Below are 21,249 nucleotides of genomic sequence, written 5' to 3'. Positions count from 1 at the left end.
ATAGATAGATAGATAGATAGATAGATAGATAGATAGATAGATAGATAGATAGAGAGATCATAGATAATAGATAGATAGATAGTCAGATAGATAGATGATAGATAGGAGATAGATAGATAGATAGATAGATAGATAGATAGATAGATAGATAGAAGAGATAGATAGATAGATAGATAGATAGATAGATAGATAGACAGATAGATAGATAGATAGGAGATAGATAGATAGATGATAGATAGGAGATAGATAGATAGATAGATAGATAGATAGATAGATAGATAGATAGATAGATAGATAGATAGGAGAGATAGATAGATAGATAGATAGATAGATAGATAGATAGATAGATAGATAGATAGATAGGAGATAGATAGATAGATAGGAGATAGATAGATAGATAGATAGATAGATAGATAGATAGGAGATAAATAGATAGATAGGAGATAGATAGATAGATAGATAGATAGATAGGTAGATAGATAGATAGATAGATAGAGAGATCATAGATAATAGATAGATAGATAGTAAGATAGATAGATAGATAGATAGATAGATAGATAGATAGATAGATAGATAGGAGATAGATCCATTTTAAAAATTCCACATGAACCACGTTTTTCTGTATGTAAAAATGAAACATTTAAAAACTCATCCGTTAGACAGCAAAAATGAAGAATGAAGCACCCTCAGCCCCCCCAAAAAAGAGGATTTAAATAAATTTTAACAACTATTAAATAACTGATGTTTTTTCCTTCATGTGTTGCTGATTTTCTATTGGCAAAATAGGAACACTTTATTATAAAGTGGGTTTTCTTTATCTGGGGATTTTTAAACACTGTTTTACAGCTAAAAAAAAAAAATGCATAAAAAAACTGCATGCGAAGACCTGATAAAATGCCTATAAGACACACTTAAAAAGTGGGGGGAAAATTCTTCATAAAATAAAAACTTCCATTACAATTTGCTTAGAAATTTGAGGCTCATTTTCCTTGTAAACAAGAACACAGTTTTTGAGCCTGAGGATAACCCGTGTGAACACAGCCTTACATGCAGTTACATCTATTTGATGAAAAACCTGATAAACGTTTCAAAACTATGTAAAAATTCACATCATTAGATATTCGGGTCCCTTCAATTCTAGATTGCAGGAATTATACTGTATTTTAGGGTTTCATTGCTGTTTTTGACTCCTAATGGGGGAGCATAAAAGAAATGTAAATAATTTTCTTATATCAACCAATCAGGTTACTGCTTTCATTCTCTAGTATGAAAGCTGAAATCTGATTGGCTGGCATGGACACAACTCCTCCTTTCCTTTGTTGCCTCTTGCAACCAATCAGCTCCTGGCTTTCACTTAAAAAAGAGTCTGAGGTGTTGCTATAGCGACCCTCACACTGCTTTATACGCCCTCGGGCCTATGTAATGTACGGAATGGATATTAAACAGTAATATTTGGCTGAAGGTTGTGTTTTCTCATAAGTGGTTGATAATAACCAGAATCGTGTAACGTGTTATGCTACTTATCTACTTTAGGCTTTTTTTGTCAGCATTTCAGCATAGGAAAGTGCACCTGTCACTTCAGTGAGGTAATGGCGGCCATTTTGTGACCAGTCCAGTCAATAAACTGGCTGCACACAACATGGCGGCCAGTTACATACGTATGCAGCGGTTGCACTTTATTATCTGCTGGTTTGAAAGGCAATATATAAGAATACATAGCAAGTCATTCCTTATACGAGCAAAATAAGTTAGCATTCTATGTTTTACACGCGGCAAGAGGCGCTGCCTAGTGAACTAATCGGTATCTAGACATTCAAGGATCTTGTAAATTGCTCAGCATGGTTACGACCGGTTGCCCTCCGACTGCTGCGGAACTACAACTCCCAGCATGTCTGGAGTCCACAACGCCTGAAGCGGCCCAGGGTCGAAGTCTCGCTGATTTACAACATCCGCTCTAAATGATCAGTAATTCACCATAGGTGCTGCGTGGTAGCTGTGCTTAGCACCATAAGAAATAAGGTTATCAATTATAACGCTATTATTTACAGGGCAAGAAATAAAAACAAAACAACAACATTCCGGCTCTTTAGTACTGCGTGAGTCGCGAGGTAAACACAAAGCTGGAGCGGGGCAGTCCGGAGGAGCCGACGCTGGAAGACGCCATTTTGATGCTGAATTGAGGGACCACCGGCAGTAGGTACCTGTAATGATCAAAAAGAGAGAGAGGGGAGTCAGGTAAAGGGATATTCATATACATATGTTTCTGGGTGACAACAAATATGGCGGCTATTAGTGATCTCTTTGGAGTTGTCACTGATCATTAACTATCATGGTTCCAATAAAAAAAAAAAACATTTCTAGGCAGTACTTAGTTAAATTGTACCTGTCACTTTAATAAACTTTTATATGTTTATATGTCATAGAGGCAAATCAAAGTTCTGATCAGTCAAGGTGTGAGTGTTTAGACCGAAAAGCCAGGGCAAGTGTGTACCGAGTGTTTCCCTCCCCATTCTCTGTCTTTGGGACTCTGAATTATGGATGCTTAGCGCGCACCTGGCTCTATGAAGCACTAGGGGTCTGACCACACACACCCCAACTGATCAAAACTTTTGATAAGTCTCTAAGACCTATCAAAAGTTTTTTTTTACATAGTGCTGCCCATTAAATACTATCTAGGTGACATGTTTTACCAGGCCTGGACTGGCCCACAGGAGAACAGGTAGATCCCCTGGTGGGCCACTGAATATCACCAAGATATGTCTCAGAATTTTGCTAACATTTGCACAAAAATGGGCCAGTTTTAAGCAAATCATGGTCAATTTATGTTTTTGGGACATACTGAAGGTCTAAAAAGGGGAAAGACAGGTGAAATTTGTATGTAATTTATAGGTGGGGTCTCCTCATCACAGTCTGATACTGCATTTAGAGTAATACGTATGGCTCCCATAGTGGTGTTCACCCAGGGCTTCCCAGACTTCTGTACTGCTTTTGTGCCTGGTCACACCGTGCTACCATAGCGGAGAATATTGGACTGTGACTTATTCTTAGCCATTATCGTGGCTATGTTGTTTGTCATGAGGCAGAGTAAAAGGTTAAAGTGAAGGCTTATCCTTAGGAAATGTTGATGCTTTAGGGTCAATGGTGGTCCCTACTTATGGATGCCCACTGATCCTGAAAATGAAGGAGCTGCAGTGCTGGTGTAGCACTACTTCTAGGTTTTTCCTGCTAGTGATGAGCAAACTTACCGAACACTGGAAGTTGGATGCAGCCCTGGGACTACCAAAAAGACATGGATAAAGACTATGGCTGCCTATGGTTGTATGGCTTCCAGGACTTCCTATGGCTGCATCCAACTTCTCCAGCCACTGGGAATCAAATGCTCAGCGTCTGGTAACCCGAAAATGAATGCTCAGTAAGTTTGCTCATCACTACTTCAGCCATCTGGCTGTACAAGTTATCGGAATTGGCCCCATTCAGTTTCTGTGGCTCCTTCGTTCCCCAAAGACGAATGGCAACTCCCAATTGTCAATGTACGCACACATTTCCAGGAGGAATAACAGAGGGTCGGTATGAGACAAAGTCCTAATAAAAGATGTTCTAGAATGACTGAATTATAAGGAATACAAGAATCTACTAAAGTTCTTTGCTTTCACAGAATTGTTCGGGGGCCTAAGAAATCTGACTCCCATGGATCCCAAAGTGATGGAATAAACTTTCGATATTTTATCAAGATAGAAATTACCCTTTAAGCAGGTCCCTAACAGACAAAAGTGCAGAATCACTTCTCATAGACAAGTGTTGCCCACCCTGTGCTTCTCCATCTATTGCAGAACTACAACTCCCATTATGCCCTGCAAGACTGTCAGGACATGATGGGAGTTGTAGTTCTGCATCAGATTGAGAGCGACAGGTTAGGGAACACTGTCCTAAACCATGGATATTACTGCAGATTCCTATATAAGCAAATAAGTACAGATGTAGCAGAGGTGAGTAAGGTGTAGCAGGACTGAGGTTATCATTCAATAATCACGTTATTTCTGTTTATAACCCTACTACTTTTTGTTTGTAGCTGTCAGGAACTTGCTGGGGGTTGTAGTTTCGTTGCAGCCTGACTGTGTTACATTGATGCGCAAACTATGCAGCTTGAAATAATTAAAGAGCCGATTCGGCTCAGCTGCATCTGCCGCCAGACAGAAATATGACATCTTTTATTAAAGCAGTAAATGGCGAGGCATCGGCCGCCGCTTCTCAGGTAACACACGTAAAGTGTTAGTTTCATCATACAAATATTCTCATATCTGTGCACAATCGCTTGGCTCGCACTAACCACTTCACACTCAATTGGAGTATTACACACACAATTGACTTTTATGCTGACACGCCACAGGCTCCAATTACTTTTTGAAATGTTTTTCCAGCCGTCCCCCCCCCCCCCTTGTTTGTAAGGACGGAGTCAAAATCGACCATTTTCTTGTTCCTTTGAAATGAGGCGCTTATTTAATAACCTAAAGAGAAGAGAGGCGGAATGACACGCGTGGATAATGGCCGAGACACAGGTATGTGCTGACTGCAACCAGACGGCTAATAACAGAGCGCCGCGGCCAGACGAGACCAGAGACAGACAGGAGTGATTGACTGTAAGGAACAGCGCAGAGTAATCCTTGGGAATTCTGGGAGTTATAGTTCTACAACTGCTGCACAGGCCCAATACCCCTGCATCCTACGTAGAATCACAGAGAGAACAATGATGAAGTCACATGGCAAACCTAGCTCTGCTACTCTGACCAACTCTGCTGCATCTGTATCACTTCCTTATAGAATGGGGATGGAAGCTGCTAGGAATTGTATCATCTATGGGAAGAGAATGTGTGCGAATGTGTGCGGCCATTTTGTTTAAGAAACCTTTTGCATAAAAGACCATCATGATCTTCTTAAAGAGGTTTCACTGTGTGGGTGGGTTTACACTACGGAATCCGCACGGATAAGTTCCGTCGTATTCCGTCGCTCGTACCTGCTCACAGCGGCGCGCATCTCCGCCATAGACACCATTCTATGGGCGGACGAATTCTGGCGTTCGACAAAAGAAATGACATGTCAATTCTTTCTGCGGACAGCAGAATCCGCCCGCCCATAGAACTGAGTCTATGGGACCAGTGGAGATGTGCACCGCCGTGAGCGGGTACGAGCGACGGAATCCACCGGAACTTGTCTGCGCGGATTCTGTAGTGTGAACTATTAGAGGACTGCATAAATGGCAATTGCTCAATATAACAGAACATTGGAAACTTCCTGGAACTTAAAGGGGTAGTTCTTAAAAAAAACCTTTCAAATCAACTGGTGCCAGAAAGTGCCAGAGATTTGTAATTTTGTATTTTTTGTAGTCTGTTTAATAGATCTGTTTTTAAATGGTCATTTTTAAAGGCCAAATTCCATGTCAACAGAGGCGTGCCAGCCATCCGCTCTGAGAGCTCAGACGTGGTCTGAAAGCACCGACATGGAATTTCGCTGATTTTACTCTGTGTGAACTGACCCTAAGGTACAGAAAAAAATGGTCAACCATGTTTTTGTGTATGCTAAAAAAAAACGGATCTGTTAACGTCCGTTTTTTTAGATGGAAGTCAATGGAAAAACGGATTCAAATGGATGCACACAATAGCATCCGTTGTTTTCCATGACACGGATACGTTAAACAGACTGCAAAAATACAGTAAGAACCCAGCCTTAAAGGGGTATTTCACTCAAACATAACTTTTTATATGTTGCTGCCCATGGTGAGACTAACAATTCCTTTCATACTTGTTATATCTATTCAGTCTCCTTCCCCCAGTTTTGATCCTGCTGCTTTCTGCTCAAGACAAAGAAATCTGTGTGTGAGCTTTTCTCTCTGTCTCTCCCTCCTCCCCCCTCCCGTTTGAAACAGCGGATGTAACCAAGTCCCTGGCAGGCTTTATCTGCAACTTTGTAATGCTGGGAGGGTTAATCCCATTAGCAACTTGACCACAGATTAACCCTCCCAGCATTACAAAGATGCTACAAAGCTGCAGATACAGCTGGCCAGGGACTTGGTTACATGAGCTGTTTCAGAAGTACGCCATGGTATACACCAGCATCCCTTTTTGACAGGACTGATGTCAACAGCCCTTTAATCAATTTGATGTGTCCTAGAGACATGTCCACGGTTTTGATCAGACAGGGTCTTAACAGAAATACAGCCGAGAGGAGCGCTTCACTTTGCAGCTTGCTGAAATTTTCATCTCACTGTAGGGAATGGGCTCCATAGACTTATAATGAAGACCATGTCCTGCAGAGAGTTGGGAAAGAAAGCAAGCCAGGGAGTAGAGTGTATAACTGTGTCCTTCTGGTTGCATCCAATGATTGGTGAGGGTCTCATCACCAACACCTTACAGGTAAACTAATCTCAATATTCATAAGGAGGGGTGGGCCGGGTAGGTGCACTGAAGGCTATAGTACCACCCCCAGTGCACAAAACTGTCTAATTTACATACTGATTAAAGTGACGATTTAACAACAAACGGTGCTGAGTATAAAGATAATTAATAACTCTTATTCTCAGTGTCCCCGGCCCTACAGGTACATAACAGTAGGTTACAGTCTTCTAACCTAATATTAATTTCCCTTTTACTGATCACAATTTATGACATCTCTATGACATGATTACTAAAGGGGTATTTCACCCTTTATTCCATAAAATATTTGTTGAATCATCCTCCCCCCTAAAGACTAAAAATTCCTTTCATACTTCTTATCATCTTTTCAGTTTCCTTTCCCCAGTTCTGAGCTACTGCTTTCTGCTGAAGACACAGAAAACTGTGTGTGAGCTTTTCCCTCCGTCTCCCCCTCCTTCTGAGATGGCTTATGTAAACAGTGTCCATGGCTGTCTGTCTCTGCACTCTGTTATGCTGCAAAGGGTTAATCACAGTGAGGCCAGGGACCCTGTTTACATCAGCCTTCTCAGATGGGGTAGGGGGAGACAGAGTGAACAGCTCACACACAGTTTTCTGTGCCTTAAGCAGAAAGCAAAAGCTCAGAACTGGGGGAAGAAGACTGAAAAGCGATAAAACAAGTATGAAATGAATTGCTAGTCTCCAGTAAGGGGATCAACTATGTCTATGTATGTAGGACATTTGGAGCTTTGTATCAGAAAAATAGAGGTCCACGCATTATATATATATATATATATATATATATATATATATGGACCCGCATAGAAGATTGCTTCAACTCCCATCAGTAAGGCGTGTAAGTCTGCCCCCTAGTCCCCGCAGTGTGTAGTTGCGGTGGGAGAGGCAGGACTTGCCCTGTATCTGGAGGGATAACAAGATCTTCCTGGAATGCCGATCTCATACAAATCTGTTTCCCATTAGCACCGTATGACTTACAGCTCTGGACACGAAACGTCTCTGATGCTTGGAATTTTTTTTTCCTTATTTAATATAAAATGTCGTTTATTAGGGAGGAAACATCCTAACTGCTCATCTTGCATTGTTTTTCACTTTGGGGAGGCGGTGGTTTGCCGGCTGCGGTGCAGATATCTGGAAGATTATTTAAACATGTGTTGGGGGCGTCCTGAGAGACGAGCTCCTCGAGACGGCGCAGTCCATTCGTCAGCATCGGAGTTATGGATTTTGAGTCCAGGGGTCTGGGCTGTAGCGGGGAGATAGTTAGGGATTATAATCAATACCTTGTGTCGCTCCCATCTGGACTGACGCCCGCCGCGGAGCCTCGTGAATCTGTTGCATATTTGTAAACCACTAGCAGGCAGTTTTTGCAGAGCTGGACCAGCCGATGACAACACTGGAGCTGATCGGGTGTCACGACCTCGGTGCTCTTACTGAAGATCGTCTCCCACGAGGTGCTGCTGGCAAAGAAAACACACATGACCTCATGTTCTCGGACGCAAATGCCAAAATAAGAGCGTTCAACAAAACAGAAGGTTTAGCTGAGCGGGGGTAGGAAGCAGGACATCTACAATAGAGAAACCTGAAAACGTGAAGCCGAAGGCCGACAGATGGAGAGAAGGCAAAAAAAATGTTAACATTTTACATAGAAATGAATGATTCTATTCAGTCTTTTCGTGGATATATCTTTCCCTCGGAAAGTTGAGTGATGACCGATAAGGCTGCTATTACAGCTTCTACATCAGATTTTTCTAGAAATTTATATTACAATTCAACAGGATTTAAAGGGGTACTTCAGCAAAAAAAAAAAAAATTATATATAATATATATATATATATATATATATATATATATATATATATATGAGAAAGCTGCACTTCCAAGTCTGATGTGGCAGGTGCTGTACAGAGTAAGTCCCTTGGCTTGGGATCCCAGGAGATATGAAGCGATGTTCTGCAGCACACCAGCGTAGATAAAAAAAAGTGTTATTTATTGCAAAAAAAAAAAGTGCAAAAATACAAAAGGGATACGTTTCGATTTTCTCACAAAATCATTATCAATAATGATAATGATTTCGTGAGAAAATCGAAACATTGCATCTCTTTTTTTTTGCAATAAATAGCACTTTTTCATCTACGCTGGTGTGCTGCAGAACATTGCTTCATATATATATATATATATATATATATATATATATATATATATATATATATATGTATAGTTGTGTATTCTCTTCAGTCTGGCAAAGTGCTCTCTGCTGCCACCTCTGTCCATCTCAGGAACTGTCCAGAGCATATCAAATCCCCATAGAGAACCTCTTCTGCTCTCCAGACTGGAAAGAATCCACCACTTCCCGAAGGACACACAGCAACTGATAAGTGCTGGAAGACTGGAGATTTTTTTTAATAAAAGTAAATTACAAATCTCTGGCACTTTCTGGCAACAGATGATATGAAAGATTTTTTTTTTTTTTTTCTGGAGTACCCCTTTAATAGGAGACCCTACTGTATGAAGTCGGAATTCTCTAATAAGGTAAATGAGAATGGGTTTTGTAAAGCTGACAACTAGAGATGAGTGCAGCTCCACCATGCTCAAGTCCCATTGTCCTGCATTGGATTACCGGTGGCTGAAGAAGTAGGATACAGCCCTAGGAAGTCTGGGAGAACATGGATAGAGTCTATGGCTTATGGCTGTATCCATGTTTTCCAGGACTCCCTAGGGCTGCATCCAACTTCTTCAGTCACTGGTCATCCAATAGTAGACAATCGGACTCAGGCCTGCTTGATTCACGCTCATCTGTACTGACAACCCTTTAGGATACCTCCAGGAGGGGCAGCGGGTTCTCACAGCGACCACAGAGAGAACAATTGTCAGAAGCTTTTACCAGTTATGAAATATGACGAGAGAAAAATCCAGATTGATTCCAAATAAACTTGGGAGCACAGCAAAGCGTAATCATAGAAAAACTAATAACAAATATGTAACCAGAGAAAATTCAATTGGCCGATGCTGAGCGCTGATCAAACCGGCGTAAAAGGAACAAAAAAAAAATAATTTAAGTAAATAAATTTGGTGACTCCTGCCTGTTTCAAGTGTAATGAAAACTTAATGATTTCCATTTTCTTTTGACTGCCTGACCAGCTCCCAAATCTCACTCGTGTAAGAACATTTATGTACTCGAAATGACTCTGATTGAAGGGAAGTGCGCGCCGACATCCCCCTGGATCAATTTGCTTCTTTTCTATTTGATGTGTGTCAACAAAAACCAAAGAAATACTTTGTAAAATAAAACAAAAAAAATATCAGCCGGGTAGATCTGAGCCAGTTCTATCAAAACAGGATTGTCGCTGGAAGGCAAAATGTCTTATGGAGCTCGCAATTATCCCACATCACAGATGGAGGCGCCATCGGCTGGGAACATGGACGGGGATGACCGGGGCAACACAGAAGACTGAAATCTATCCTCTCTATAGTGGTGAATGAGCTATCGCTTTATGCAGACTTTGGGGGTAGGGCTGTCTTTTAGGGTTTATGATGACTAGCGTTGAGCGGAGTTGCCGAACTGTTCAGGTTCGGCAATGTTTTCTGAACATGAACACTCAGCATTTGACTCCGAGCGTCTGGAGAAGTTAGATGCCGCCCTAGGGAGTCCTGGAAAACATGGATACAGCCATAGGCCATAGGCCACATCCATGTTTTCCTGACTGCCCTAGATCGGCATTTACCTTCTCCAGATGCCGGGGGTTAAATTATGAGTGTTCAGGTTCAGAGAACTTTGCAGAACCCGAACAGTTTGGCAACTTGGCTCAATGCTAGGCATGACCCATAAAGTTATATAAGTGAACAATCAATTCTTGAAGATAATATAAATATCTGAGTGACTTTGACATTGGCCAAATTGTGATGGCAAGAAAACTAGGTAAAAACATTTCCAAAACAGGCAGTCTAACCATGCCCGTCCCTGTCCGGACCTCTGCATGGTCCTCGGCTCGTGGTGTACAGCCGAGACTGCGCTCTTAGCCATTATTTTGTATATGAATTCTATGTTTCATTAGCACCAGTGTAAACACTGTCTGAACAAAGCTCAATTCCTTCTGCTTTGTAACTGATTCTCCACCACACCCATCTCTTCCTTGCTGAGCATGCTAAGCATACCCCCAGGTATTTTCTATACCTGGTTATTCTGATCTTGTACCTCTGACTACTCTTTTGGATTATGACTCTGTACAGTGTCCGTTAGGTTTGACCCCGTCTGTACGACCATCCTTTGCTCATTGTCTGTCTTTGCTTTGTGCTTACAATTTGGCTCAGGATAGGGGACGTTGCCCAGCTGCTCCTAGCTGCCTAGGGTTGTCGAGAGGCAAGTAGGTAGGAACAGCTGGGTAGAGGCAAGTCCTGGGCTCACTGTCCCTGTCCTCCCCATACCCTTCCTGGTCATGTTACAGCATATAAACTGGTTAATCTCTAGTAATGACATTTAAAAACAAACTGGATTTTACCAGACTTGATTTTTTAAATTCAACTCGGGCAAATCCAAGGCAGGAGCAAAACAAAGACAGGAGTCCCTGCTCCTGTACTCTAAGAGTTGAGGCATGACTTGCTGCTCGGTTAACATTTGTTAGGAAGGGCACAGAATGAATGTGAGTAAGCGGTAATTCATACAGCATCTCTACCTACCTCCAACATTTTCACTCAGAGAGTGTTCAAGAGCAGGGACTCCTGCTATTTGACAGGAGTCCCTGCTCCTGTACATAATTCATATTGTGTCCTACAACAATAGCGTCATCAGCATCAGAGCATAATAGAAAGTAGGCAGGAGACCAGGAGTCCCTGCTCCTGTTTGTACTGAGTTAGAGGGCATACATTGACAGGAGTCCCTACTTCTGTATATACTGAGTGACGGGGCATACAATGACAGAAGTCCCTGCTCCTGTATGTTCTGAATTAGGGCGCATACATTGACAGGAGTCCCTGCTCCTGCGCATTACCCCAGTGGTATTCGTCAATGGCTTTATGCATCGCCATTTACAAGAAACGTTTTACGGCAGAACAACTGGTGCACTGACTCACTGATGTGTGTCTGGTCGATCCCACAGACAAGCTACCATAGGGCAAATTGATGAAAACTATACAGCTGTTCAGGTGTCAGAACACACAGGGCATCGCGGCTTGCTGTCTATAGGGCTGCACGGCCACAGACCAGTCAGGGAGGCATGCTGGACCCTGTCCAAAGCCAGAAGTGTTTATAGAAGGAGCCAAATCCATAGTCCAAAGCTGATAATCCAGAAACTCTGATAGTCCGGAACATTTTGTATTAATATTTTATAATCTAGCACATACCAGGTCTTACAAACTGAAGGAATTTTGTATATGTATGTTTATATATAGGGCCTGTGTGAACATGTACAAGCTCTCTCCTCTACAGACCCATCTCTTGGGAGGTTCCGGGTCCTGCACTGTCAATAGTGTCACATACAACCAGCGCGGATCAGATCCGGCCTCAGCATCTCGCTGTGATGTGACCTTGTCCGTGGCACGAGAGCTGCAGGCTGGCGCGCTGACAGCCCAGCCTAACAGAAAAGACAGATGGTGCTATTGGAGGTTGGAGTTCAGTACAATGATCAGCATCGAGATAAAGACAGGCCTGGCACCGGGAATATTAAACACCCAAATCTGCCAGACAAATAAAAGGTCAATATGTTAAACTCAATCTAAACACAGATTTACTGGTGGCACAAAGCATCAATGACGAGGAACTGGCGCGTCTCACAGCCATGTACAATGGATCGCTCGGGAGGGAAGATACTAGTTTGTGCCTCTAGGGATGATGGCTGCGGTGGCGAACGAGTCTCATCATTGAAAACGTACTTTGCTATGTCTCCTTTGGATTAGTGAAGCGGGCTGCGGGTATTTTTCTTTATTGCTTTGGGCTGAAGGATGATTTCCGAGCCCTTAAAGGGGTACTCCTGCAAAAATAGTTTCCTTTCAAATCAAATGGTGTCAGGAAATTGTACAGATTTGTAGTTTACTTCTGTTTAAAAATCTCAAGTCTTTCCGTACTTGTCAGCTGCTTTATGTCCTGCAGGAAGTGGTGCATTCTCTCCAGTCCGACACAGTGCTCTCTGCTGCCACTTCTGTCCATGATAGGAACTGTCCACAGCAGGAGAGGTTTTCTATAGGGATTTTCTCCTGCTCTGGACAGTTCCTGACATAGACAGAGGTGGCAGCAGAGAGCACAGTGTCAGATTAGAAAGAATACACCACTTCCTGCAGGACATACAGCAGCTGATAAGTACTGAGATTTTTTTAAAGGAAAGTAATTTACAAATCTGTATAACTTTCTAAAATATATATATATATTTTTTACTGGAGTACCCCTTTAATAATCAAATCTTAAACTTAAAGTGACTCTGTACCCACAATCTGACCCCCCCCCCCCCCCCCCCCCAAACCGCTTTAACCTTCGGATAGCTGCTTTTAATCCAAGATCTGTCCTGGGGTCCGTTCAGCAGGTGATGCAGTTATTGTCCTAAAAAATTACTTTTAAACTTGCAGCCCTGTGCCAAATTGCCGTGGCCTAGAGTGTCAGTGCCCTAGGCCTGCAACGCCTCTCAGTCCCTCCTTCCCACCCTCCCCATTAGGAATGCCCCAGGCAGGATTTCTCCTATATATCACTTGTCTGAACACGGCACATGTGCTGGATTGTTAAGGCACCTGTGCAGTGTACAGACAAGTGATGAATTAGAGAAATCCTGCCTGGGGCATTCCTAATGATGAGGAGGGTGGGAAGGAGGGGACGTGGAGGCGTTGCAGGACTAAGGCACAGACAACTCTAGGCCAAACCAATTTGACACAGGGCTGCAAGTTTAAAAGTAGCTTTTTAGGACAATAACTGCATCACCTGCCAAACGGACCTCAGGACAGATCTTGGATTAGAAGTAGCTTTCCGATGGTACAAGTGGTTTGGGGGGGGGGGGGGGGGGGTTAGATTGTGGGTACAGTCACTGGAGACACTTTTTCAGGATACATTTGCCCCTGAACCGAGCCGCCCTTCATTGGGCTGATAAGCCGTTCTTCTACAAGATTTATTCATACATTTCAATAGCCAATTTTATAAATTTTATTTTATATTTTTTTATATTTTGTTATTTTATGTTTCAATTTTTATTTTTGTCACACCAAAAAAAAAGAGGAAGTTATCTCTTTTCGAAAATGGATTTCGGTTTGAATATAGATCACTTCATTTTTTTTTTTTTTTTTCACATTTGATAAAAAGCCAAATAAGGCCTTCCATAGATTGGCCAAATCACTCTACAAAGAGAATCATTGAAAAGAAAAGAAAAAAAAGAGGCTGCATATTATGCAGTTTGATATAAGTAAGGTAATTTTCTGGGCAACTTCCAATAGTCTCTAATGAAAAAATGCCATGACAGCCAAGATGGGAGGCTGGAAAATGTTCCCAGCGCGGAGTACGCAGCCAGCATCACAAACAAGTGGAAAGATGCTTAAAGTAAATAGTTTTCTCTTAAAAAAAAAAAAATCAAATTGCCTGGAGGTTTAAAGCCATAGCAATAGCAAGTCTCTCCGACACGAGCAAAATGGAAGATTAAACGCTCGAAAACTTTTGCAGGTCTTTACGAAGAGAAGAGGGAAAAAAACTGTGAAGTTTGCTAACAGAATGATAGGATATTGTCACACTTGGAGTTGGTTATATCATCAAATAAAGTTATGGTGTTGTTCATACTGGGGCATTGGGACATTATAATGGGGGATTACTTGGGACCCCTCCCCCCAATGAGCCAGAATGGAGAGGCACTAACCAACAGTGGTCTGCACTCCAGTAGACACAGTTTGTTTTGTATGTGCTGAAACTGTAATACTCAATCTCTCCTGAAGTGGCCGCTGTAGGAAAACATATGTCGACCTCTGACGCTGGCTGTGCGGTGATCAGTTGATCACAGGGCCCGTTTCACTTGCAAAAGATGCCTAAAGGCACAAATATCATGAAAGTTACCCCTTATATGTGTTGGACATTTTTTAGGTCTAAAAGATACAGACAAAAATACAAATGTGTTTGCATTAGTACCTTCTTTCTATTAGGCTGTGATCGCACTTTCATAAGAGGATGGACGCCATGATATAACCCATATGCTTGTCAATAGGGTAGGCTGGGCACTGCTGGAGTCGGTCATGGTTTCTGTTATAATGGAAACCATGACAGCAGTGCTAGCCAAACCTTATATACTGTATATATTAGAAAAACTCCAGTGATATGGGTTAAACATAATTGTACCAAGTCCAGTAAAGAGGGAACCACTATTTGTGGCTAATAGATGGGGGTCCTAAAGGGGTATTCCCCTCAGGTAAAATACCTGCTGAATTTGTCCTTCTGGAAACTAACAATATGTTCCATACTTGTTATTATCTTTTCAGTCTCCTTCTCCCAGTTCTGAGCTGCTGCATTCTGTTGAAGACACAGAAAACTGTGTATGAGCTGCTCTCTCTATCTCCCCCTCCTCCTCCCTCCCCCAGCATGTAAACAGCTTCCTGGCCAGCTGTTTCTGCACTCTGTAATGCCGGGAGGGTTAATCACAGTTAGGTCATCAGCAACTTGACCTCAGATTAACCCTCTCGGTATCACAAAGTGCAGAATCAGCCTTCCAGGGACATTGTTTACATGAGTCGTCTCAGAAGAAGGGGGGCAGAGAGAACAGCTCACACACAGTTTTCAGTGTCTTCAGCACTTCAGCATAAAGCAGCAGCTCAGAACTAAGGTAATAACTCAGGTAATAACAAGAATGGAACAAACTATTAGGGGGCCATTTACGAAGCGTTGGCCCGAGGCGTACGCCAGGGAAAAGGTGCAGATTCGCCCCTTCTCCCTGGCGTACACCTGGCGTACACCTCCCGTAGGCCCCGCTCGCCCGATGGGCGGGTTGAGGGAGCTTGGGGGGCGTGATGAGGCGGGGAGGAGGTGTGGCCTCCTCCCACGCCTCATTTATCATGATTTATGCCTGCTTGCAGGCGTAAATCATGATCCAAATCTAAATCTGCTTGGAAGCATGTGTAGATTTCGCACGTCAGGCGCTCTTAGTGAATTCTGCCAGGGAAAAGGGGCGGGGCCTAATATAAGTACAATACAGGTACACCAGTCTTCATAAATCCCCTTTGTCTTCAAAAGGGGGGGATGATTCAGCATTTATTTTACCTGAGCGGAATACCCCTTTAAATTAAAGGAGTTGCCCAGTAAGAAATGTTTAAAAGGGACAAACTGACTTACAAGAAAAATAAGTGCTACTAAACTCACTGATTCCAATACTTATGGGTCACCACTGATCACCTGCTCCCATCTTGACACATAGGACATGCCTGCTCAGCCAATCACTGGTTTAGGCGGGTCACTGCTGTCGCCAGTGCCTGAGCAGGTGTTTCCTTACCTTAGTGTTAAGATGGTACAGGAAGTGTAAATTAGGAGGAACACATGAGCAATGGGGGATCGGTGACAACCCCTTTAAGGGGGACGCCATGTGTTCTGTTAGGCCGAGCAGTACAAAAGTTAAAGGATACGAGTAACAGTATGTAAGCACAGTCACAGATGGCTGTAATATGGCTGCAAGACCCAGACCTCCGTGCTTCTTCTAAAACAAATTAAGATCATCATGTGGTTCCACGTCCAATCCAGAAGACCCTTGGGGGGTCCATGTCTGACAGCTAGGACCCTTTAGTATTTCCTGAGTGTGAGTGTCTATAGATATATATATATATATATATATTTATATATATACACAGACACACACACACACACATATATATATATATATATATATATATATACTTATTTATTTTTTTGAAGGGGGAATTGCGATGTTCTCCAAGTAGTAAGATACCGCAAGGATGACATCTTTTCCACCCTATAAATACATTTGTTTTTTATTATTCCATTATTTCAATTTCAGGGAGAATACAGACATGTGCAAATGGATTCTGACGTTCATCAATTGCTTCAAATATGTCCGGGCAAACCGAGTTAAGATGCTAACAACATGTGCAGAAAGAGACGCGGGGTTCCTCCCTATTATGCTGCAATGTACAATGGCCGGGTCTGTAAACAGTTACTTTGGTATAATTATTTACATTGGTCATGCATGCAGACACGACATCTGAAACACACAGGACTATTGATATCATGAGAACCATATGGCGACCCAGCTGTGCCTGATAGAAAGTCAGCCCCCAGCCTATGGCTGCCTAAATCAGGACAGGTGAAAACGCCTCCCGCTGCTTTAATCCGTAAATGTGTAGCGGCGGCCATCACTGCTTTATGTGTCCATTATTCCACATAAAAGCCGATAACAAATGATGCATAAAACTCTCCCTGATATATAAGGAAGAAGCAACAGAACACAATGAATGAACGCTGGTTACAATACTTACCAAAACGTTTCACGGACATTTGAATTCTGCGGCCTGGAGAAGGTGGCTGCAGCCTGAGGACTGCCTGGACAACATGGGTACAGCCATAGGCCAGGACCACACAATGAGGGAGATTTATCAAACATGGTGTAAAGTGAAACTGGCTCAGTTGCCCCTAGCAGCCAATCAGATTCCACCTTTCATTTTCCAAAGAGTCTGTGAGGAATGTAAGGTGGAATCTGATTGGTTGCTAGGGGCAACTGAGCCAGTTTCACTTTACACCATGTCTGATAAATCTCCCCCAATGTCCTTTGTTTTCGCGCCCAAAGAATGGCCATTATTTTGTTATTCCACAAATAACAAACCTTATTTGGGCATGAAAAACGGTTATCAAGCGGCCAAAAAAAGGCGTTGTGTGGTCGCAGCCACAGGCTGTAGAGTGATAGTTTTTTTTTTCCTTTGATGGGGAACTGATTTATATACTTTTCCTCATGGAGCACTGCCTGTAATGGTGATTATACACCTTTAAAATGACACAATCTGACCCCCACCAAACCGCTTGGACCATTGGATAGCTGCTTTGAATCCAAGATCTGTCCTGTGTGCCCTAGGCCTGCGACACCCCTCCGTCCCTACTACCCACACTCTTCATCATTAGGAATGCCCCTGGGCAGGATTATTCCTAATCACCACTTATCTGAACACTGCACAGGGGCCTTAACGATCCAGCACATGTGCACTGTTCAGACAAGTGATGAATAGGAGAAATCCTGCCTGGGGCATTTCTAATGATGAACAGGGCGGGGAGGAGGGACGGAGAGGTGGTGCAGACCAAGGGCACAGACACTCTAGGCCACTCCAATTTGACACAGGGCTGCAAGTTTAAAAAAATGTTGTTAGGGCATCTAAGATTAAAAGCAGCTATAAGAAGGAACAAGTTGGGGAGGGGGAGGGGCAGACTGTGGGTACAGAGTCTCCCATTCCCCGAGAAGACATTTGGCTCACGCCAAATGTTTTCCAAATGGGAAGTTGGGAGGTAACCACTGCCGGACACTGCTAGAAGTGGCTTATCTTCCCAAAAAAAGAGAAAAAGTATTGGACAGCCAAAATCCAACATGCCTGACCAATCACTCTCTCGACATCATTGGCTGAGGGACAGTCTGAAGATCTCTAGGCACATCGGATGATCAGTCGGTCCCACCAAAATCCGCAGCTCGGATAAATGTCTACTAATGTGTATGAGGCCTTCAGACTTTCTACACAAGTTGGATCTTCTCAATGAGAACCAGCCGCAAAGCCATCTAATCCAGCCAGTAACCTGCTCTAAACCAATGAGAGGTAACAACCAGCCTGGTTCTCCAAACATAAGCCCCACTCCAAAAATAAGCCCTAGTACAGCGCTAGGTTATTTCATGTGACGTCACTGAGACGGAGAATACTCTCCAATAACAGATGTCTGGGGAGAAAATAATTGGGTAGTTAGATTCAGCACGCCCCGTTTTTTTGTTGTCAGGGCAGATAAGGTACCTGACAGCGGTGTCTGACAGCGGCTTACATCCTCTCCCTATGACATTGCTGTCAGTCGGTTGACAATTATATGAAACTAAGCCTGTTTTAGATTAAAAGGGTACTCCAGCTACATTTTTTTTTCTTTCAAATCAACTGGTGTCAGAAATTTATACAGTTTTGTAATGTACTTCTATTTAAAAATCTCAAGTCTTCCAGGACTTATCAGCTGCTGTATGTTCTGCAGGAAGTGGTGTATTCTTCCCAGTCTGACACAGCACTCTCTGCTGCCACCTCTGTCCATGTCAGGAACTTTTCACAGCAGTAGCAAATCCCCATACAAAACCTCTCCTTCTCCGGACAGTTTCTGACACAGACAGAGGTGGCAGCAGAGAGCACTGTGTCAGACTGGAGAGAATATACCACTTCCTGCAGAACATTTAACAGCTGATAAGTGCTGGAAGACTTGAGATTTTTAAATAGAAGTAAAATACTAATCTGTATAACTTTTTGACACCAGTTAATTTTTTTTGGCCGCCATACCCCTTTAATAGTACCTTCCAACCATCTGCCATATTAGTTCTCTCTCCTCTGTAATGCCCTTTTATAGTAGCAAACCTTAATTTTCCCTTTAGAACAGGTGCGGCATCTTCTACAGCTATGCCATCTCCTGAGATACACCGTTACACTGGTCTAAATAACAAGCACACACCTACACACGCTGTACATTTGCCATCACAATGCCCTTTAACATGGCAGACGACACTGTGCCTGCCGCTGCATCTGATCTCTCCGAGAGCTTTGTGCTCCGAGGCAGCCGCATTCAGGTTACCGCCGCTCCCGCCATATATTACAACCGGGGTAATTAGATTTTCCGTGCGAACTGCAGCAGTTCCGAGAGATACTTTTCATTTAGATCAGTGCAGAAAACGATTCTGAAATGAAGCCAAATGCGGCACCCGGAATCATCAGTCATCTTTACAACACAATTGAATACCGCTCTGTATACACAGCTGAAAGCGCCATTTAGAAAGTATTTAAAAAATGCATGATCCCCCGACATCCAGCATGTAAACACAGCATACATCCGTCTGTTCTAATGGGAGGCCTGGGCTACGGTGGGGGGGCTGAGCGTACCTGGAATCGCAGAAGCAGCTCCACAGTCCTTGGCCGTGACTCCATAGGAGACGATTGAAGACGCGATTAAAGCTCCGGTACAAGTGCAAACATTCCACATCAGACACTTTCCAGATGCGCTGGAGGACCGAACGAATGTTTGTTCTTACGATGTCCAAAATCTAAACAGGGGGGGAAAAAACAGACTATTCATTCCTACTGTATAAATCGGGGATGAGGAACCTTCGGCCCTCCAGGTGTCACAAAACTACATTTCCCATCATGCCTGGACAGCCGAAGGCTGTCCAGGCATGATGGGAAATGTAGTTTTGTAACAGCTGGAAGGTCGCTGGTTCCCCCATGGTATAAACCCAACAATCCCTCTAAATATTGTAACCCACCCCCGGCTATCCTATTACTGCCAGTAATCTATAGAAGGAGGCAGCATTGTAGCACAGTGATTAAGGGGACATTTATTTGCCAGTCTTAAAGGGAATGGCCGATTAGCGTCAGAAACAAAAAAAAAAAAAAATTGTTCTTTTAGTCTAATCTGTTTCTATTTTCTGACTGTAATTATTTTTATTTAATTTTTTGTACACTATTATGGGGGCGGCCATCTTGCCAGAGTTGTGGCATTTAGTGACATGCTTTACAGTGAACCTCATGGACACAGACTACAATAGACAGACTCTGATCTGTTTTTCCATTGAATTCCATTATAAAAAAAAAAACGGATCAAAAGGGATCCGTTTTTTTAACATACACAAAAATGTAGTCAACCTCATTTTTGTCTCCATTAAAAAAAACGGATCCTTTTTTTATAATGAAATTCAATGGAAAACGGATGAAAAAAAACGGATGAAAAAAACGTAGTGTGAACCCAGCCTTACTGGGCACGCTCTGTGACCTGTGAAGAGGTCATTCCACGGGGAGCTGCTATTGTCTCCTCTATCTACCGGTGTCACATGACGCTGCAATGCTGTATAGATCGCTTTACAGCAGCCTCCTCTTATCAACACAGACACAACAGGAAGTCTCAGTTTACGTTAGCTCCAGTAATGAGAATGAGAACGGCAAGATCTTAGATCAAGATGGAAAATTAGAAAAAATGTTACCAAAAATGTTTACATAATATGTTTACCACAATAACATAAGTAATTTTCTGATGAAACATTCCCTTTAAATAAAGCCCTGCCCCTTTTCCCCGCAACCTCTTATTAAGGCCCTGTTCACAAGGAGTAAATTCTCTGCTGTGGAATCCCACCCTGTGTGTCATACTGGCAGTCTATGGGAGGCTCGCGCACCTCTTCTCTCTGCGCAGAAGACTGCACGTCAATTCTTCTGAGCAGAGAGGCGCGGAGAGAGGAGGCGCGCGAGCCTCCCATAGACTGCCAGTATGACACAGAGGTTGGTTGGAAGGCAATGCATTATAGGAAAATGTAGTAATTAGTCAACCAGGAAGTATACTATTAAGACCCCCCAAACATATGGATTTCTGGACAGACAATTAAAGGGGTACTCAGGCCATTTTTGTTCTCTTCCAAATCAACTGATATGAGAAAGTTATATAGATTTGTATACTACTTCTATTTAAAAATATCTAGTCTTCCAGTACTTACCAGCTGCTGTATGTCCTGCATGAAGTGGTGTAGTTTCTCCAGTCTGACACAGTGCTTTCTGCTGCCACTTCTGTCCATGTCAGGAACTGCCCAGAGCAGGAGAGGTTTTCTATGGGGATTTGCTGCTGCTCTTAACAGTTCCTCTCATGGACAGAGGTGGTAGCAGAGAGCACTGT

The 21,249-nt window shown here is 42.9% G+C and overlaps 1 protein-coding gene across 4 annotated transcripts in view; it reads right to left on the bottom strand.

The window, feature by feature from the left end:
- Nucleotides 1-509: 509 nt before the first annotated feature.
- TTLL7 (tubulin tyrosine ligase like 7) overlaps nt 510-21,249 on the bottom strand; it is a 142,428-nt gene continuing 121,688 nt past the window's right edge. For 3 of the 4 annotated variants that reach the window (XM_069981484.1, XM_069981483.1, XM_069981487.1), the window contains 3 exons: nt 19,476-19,636; nt 7,703-7,879; nt 510-2,201 (listed from right to left, as the gene is read on the bottom strand). In XM_069981484.1, the coding sequence (XP_069837585.1) occupies nt 2,087-2,201; nt 7,703-7,879; nt 19,476-19,636 (453 nt within the window). In that variant the 3' untranslated portion in view covers nt 510-2,086. The remainder of the gene's footprint in view (nt 2,202-7,702; nt 7,880-19,475; nt 19,637-21,249) is intronic. The other variant, XM_069981485.1, reaches the window with a different exon arrangement.

This window comes from Dendropsophus ebraccatus, chromosome 8 (assembly GCF_027789765.1).
Source record: "Dendropsophus ebraccatus isolate aDenEbr1 chromosome 8, aDenEbr1.pat, whole genome shotgun sequence".
Taxonomy (NCBI): domain Eukaryota; kingdom Metazoa; phylum Chordata; class Amphibia; order Anura; family Hylidae; genus Dendropsophus; species Dendropsophus ebraccatus.
This window is presented reverse-complemented; position numbering and strand designations above follow the sequence as displayed.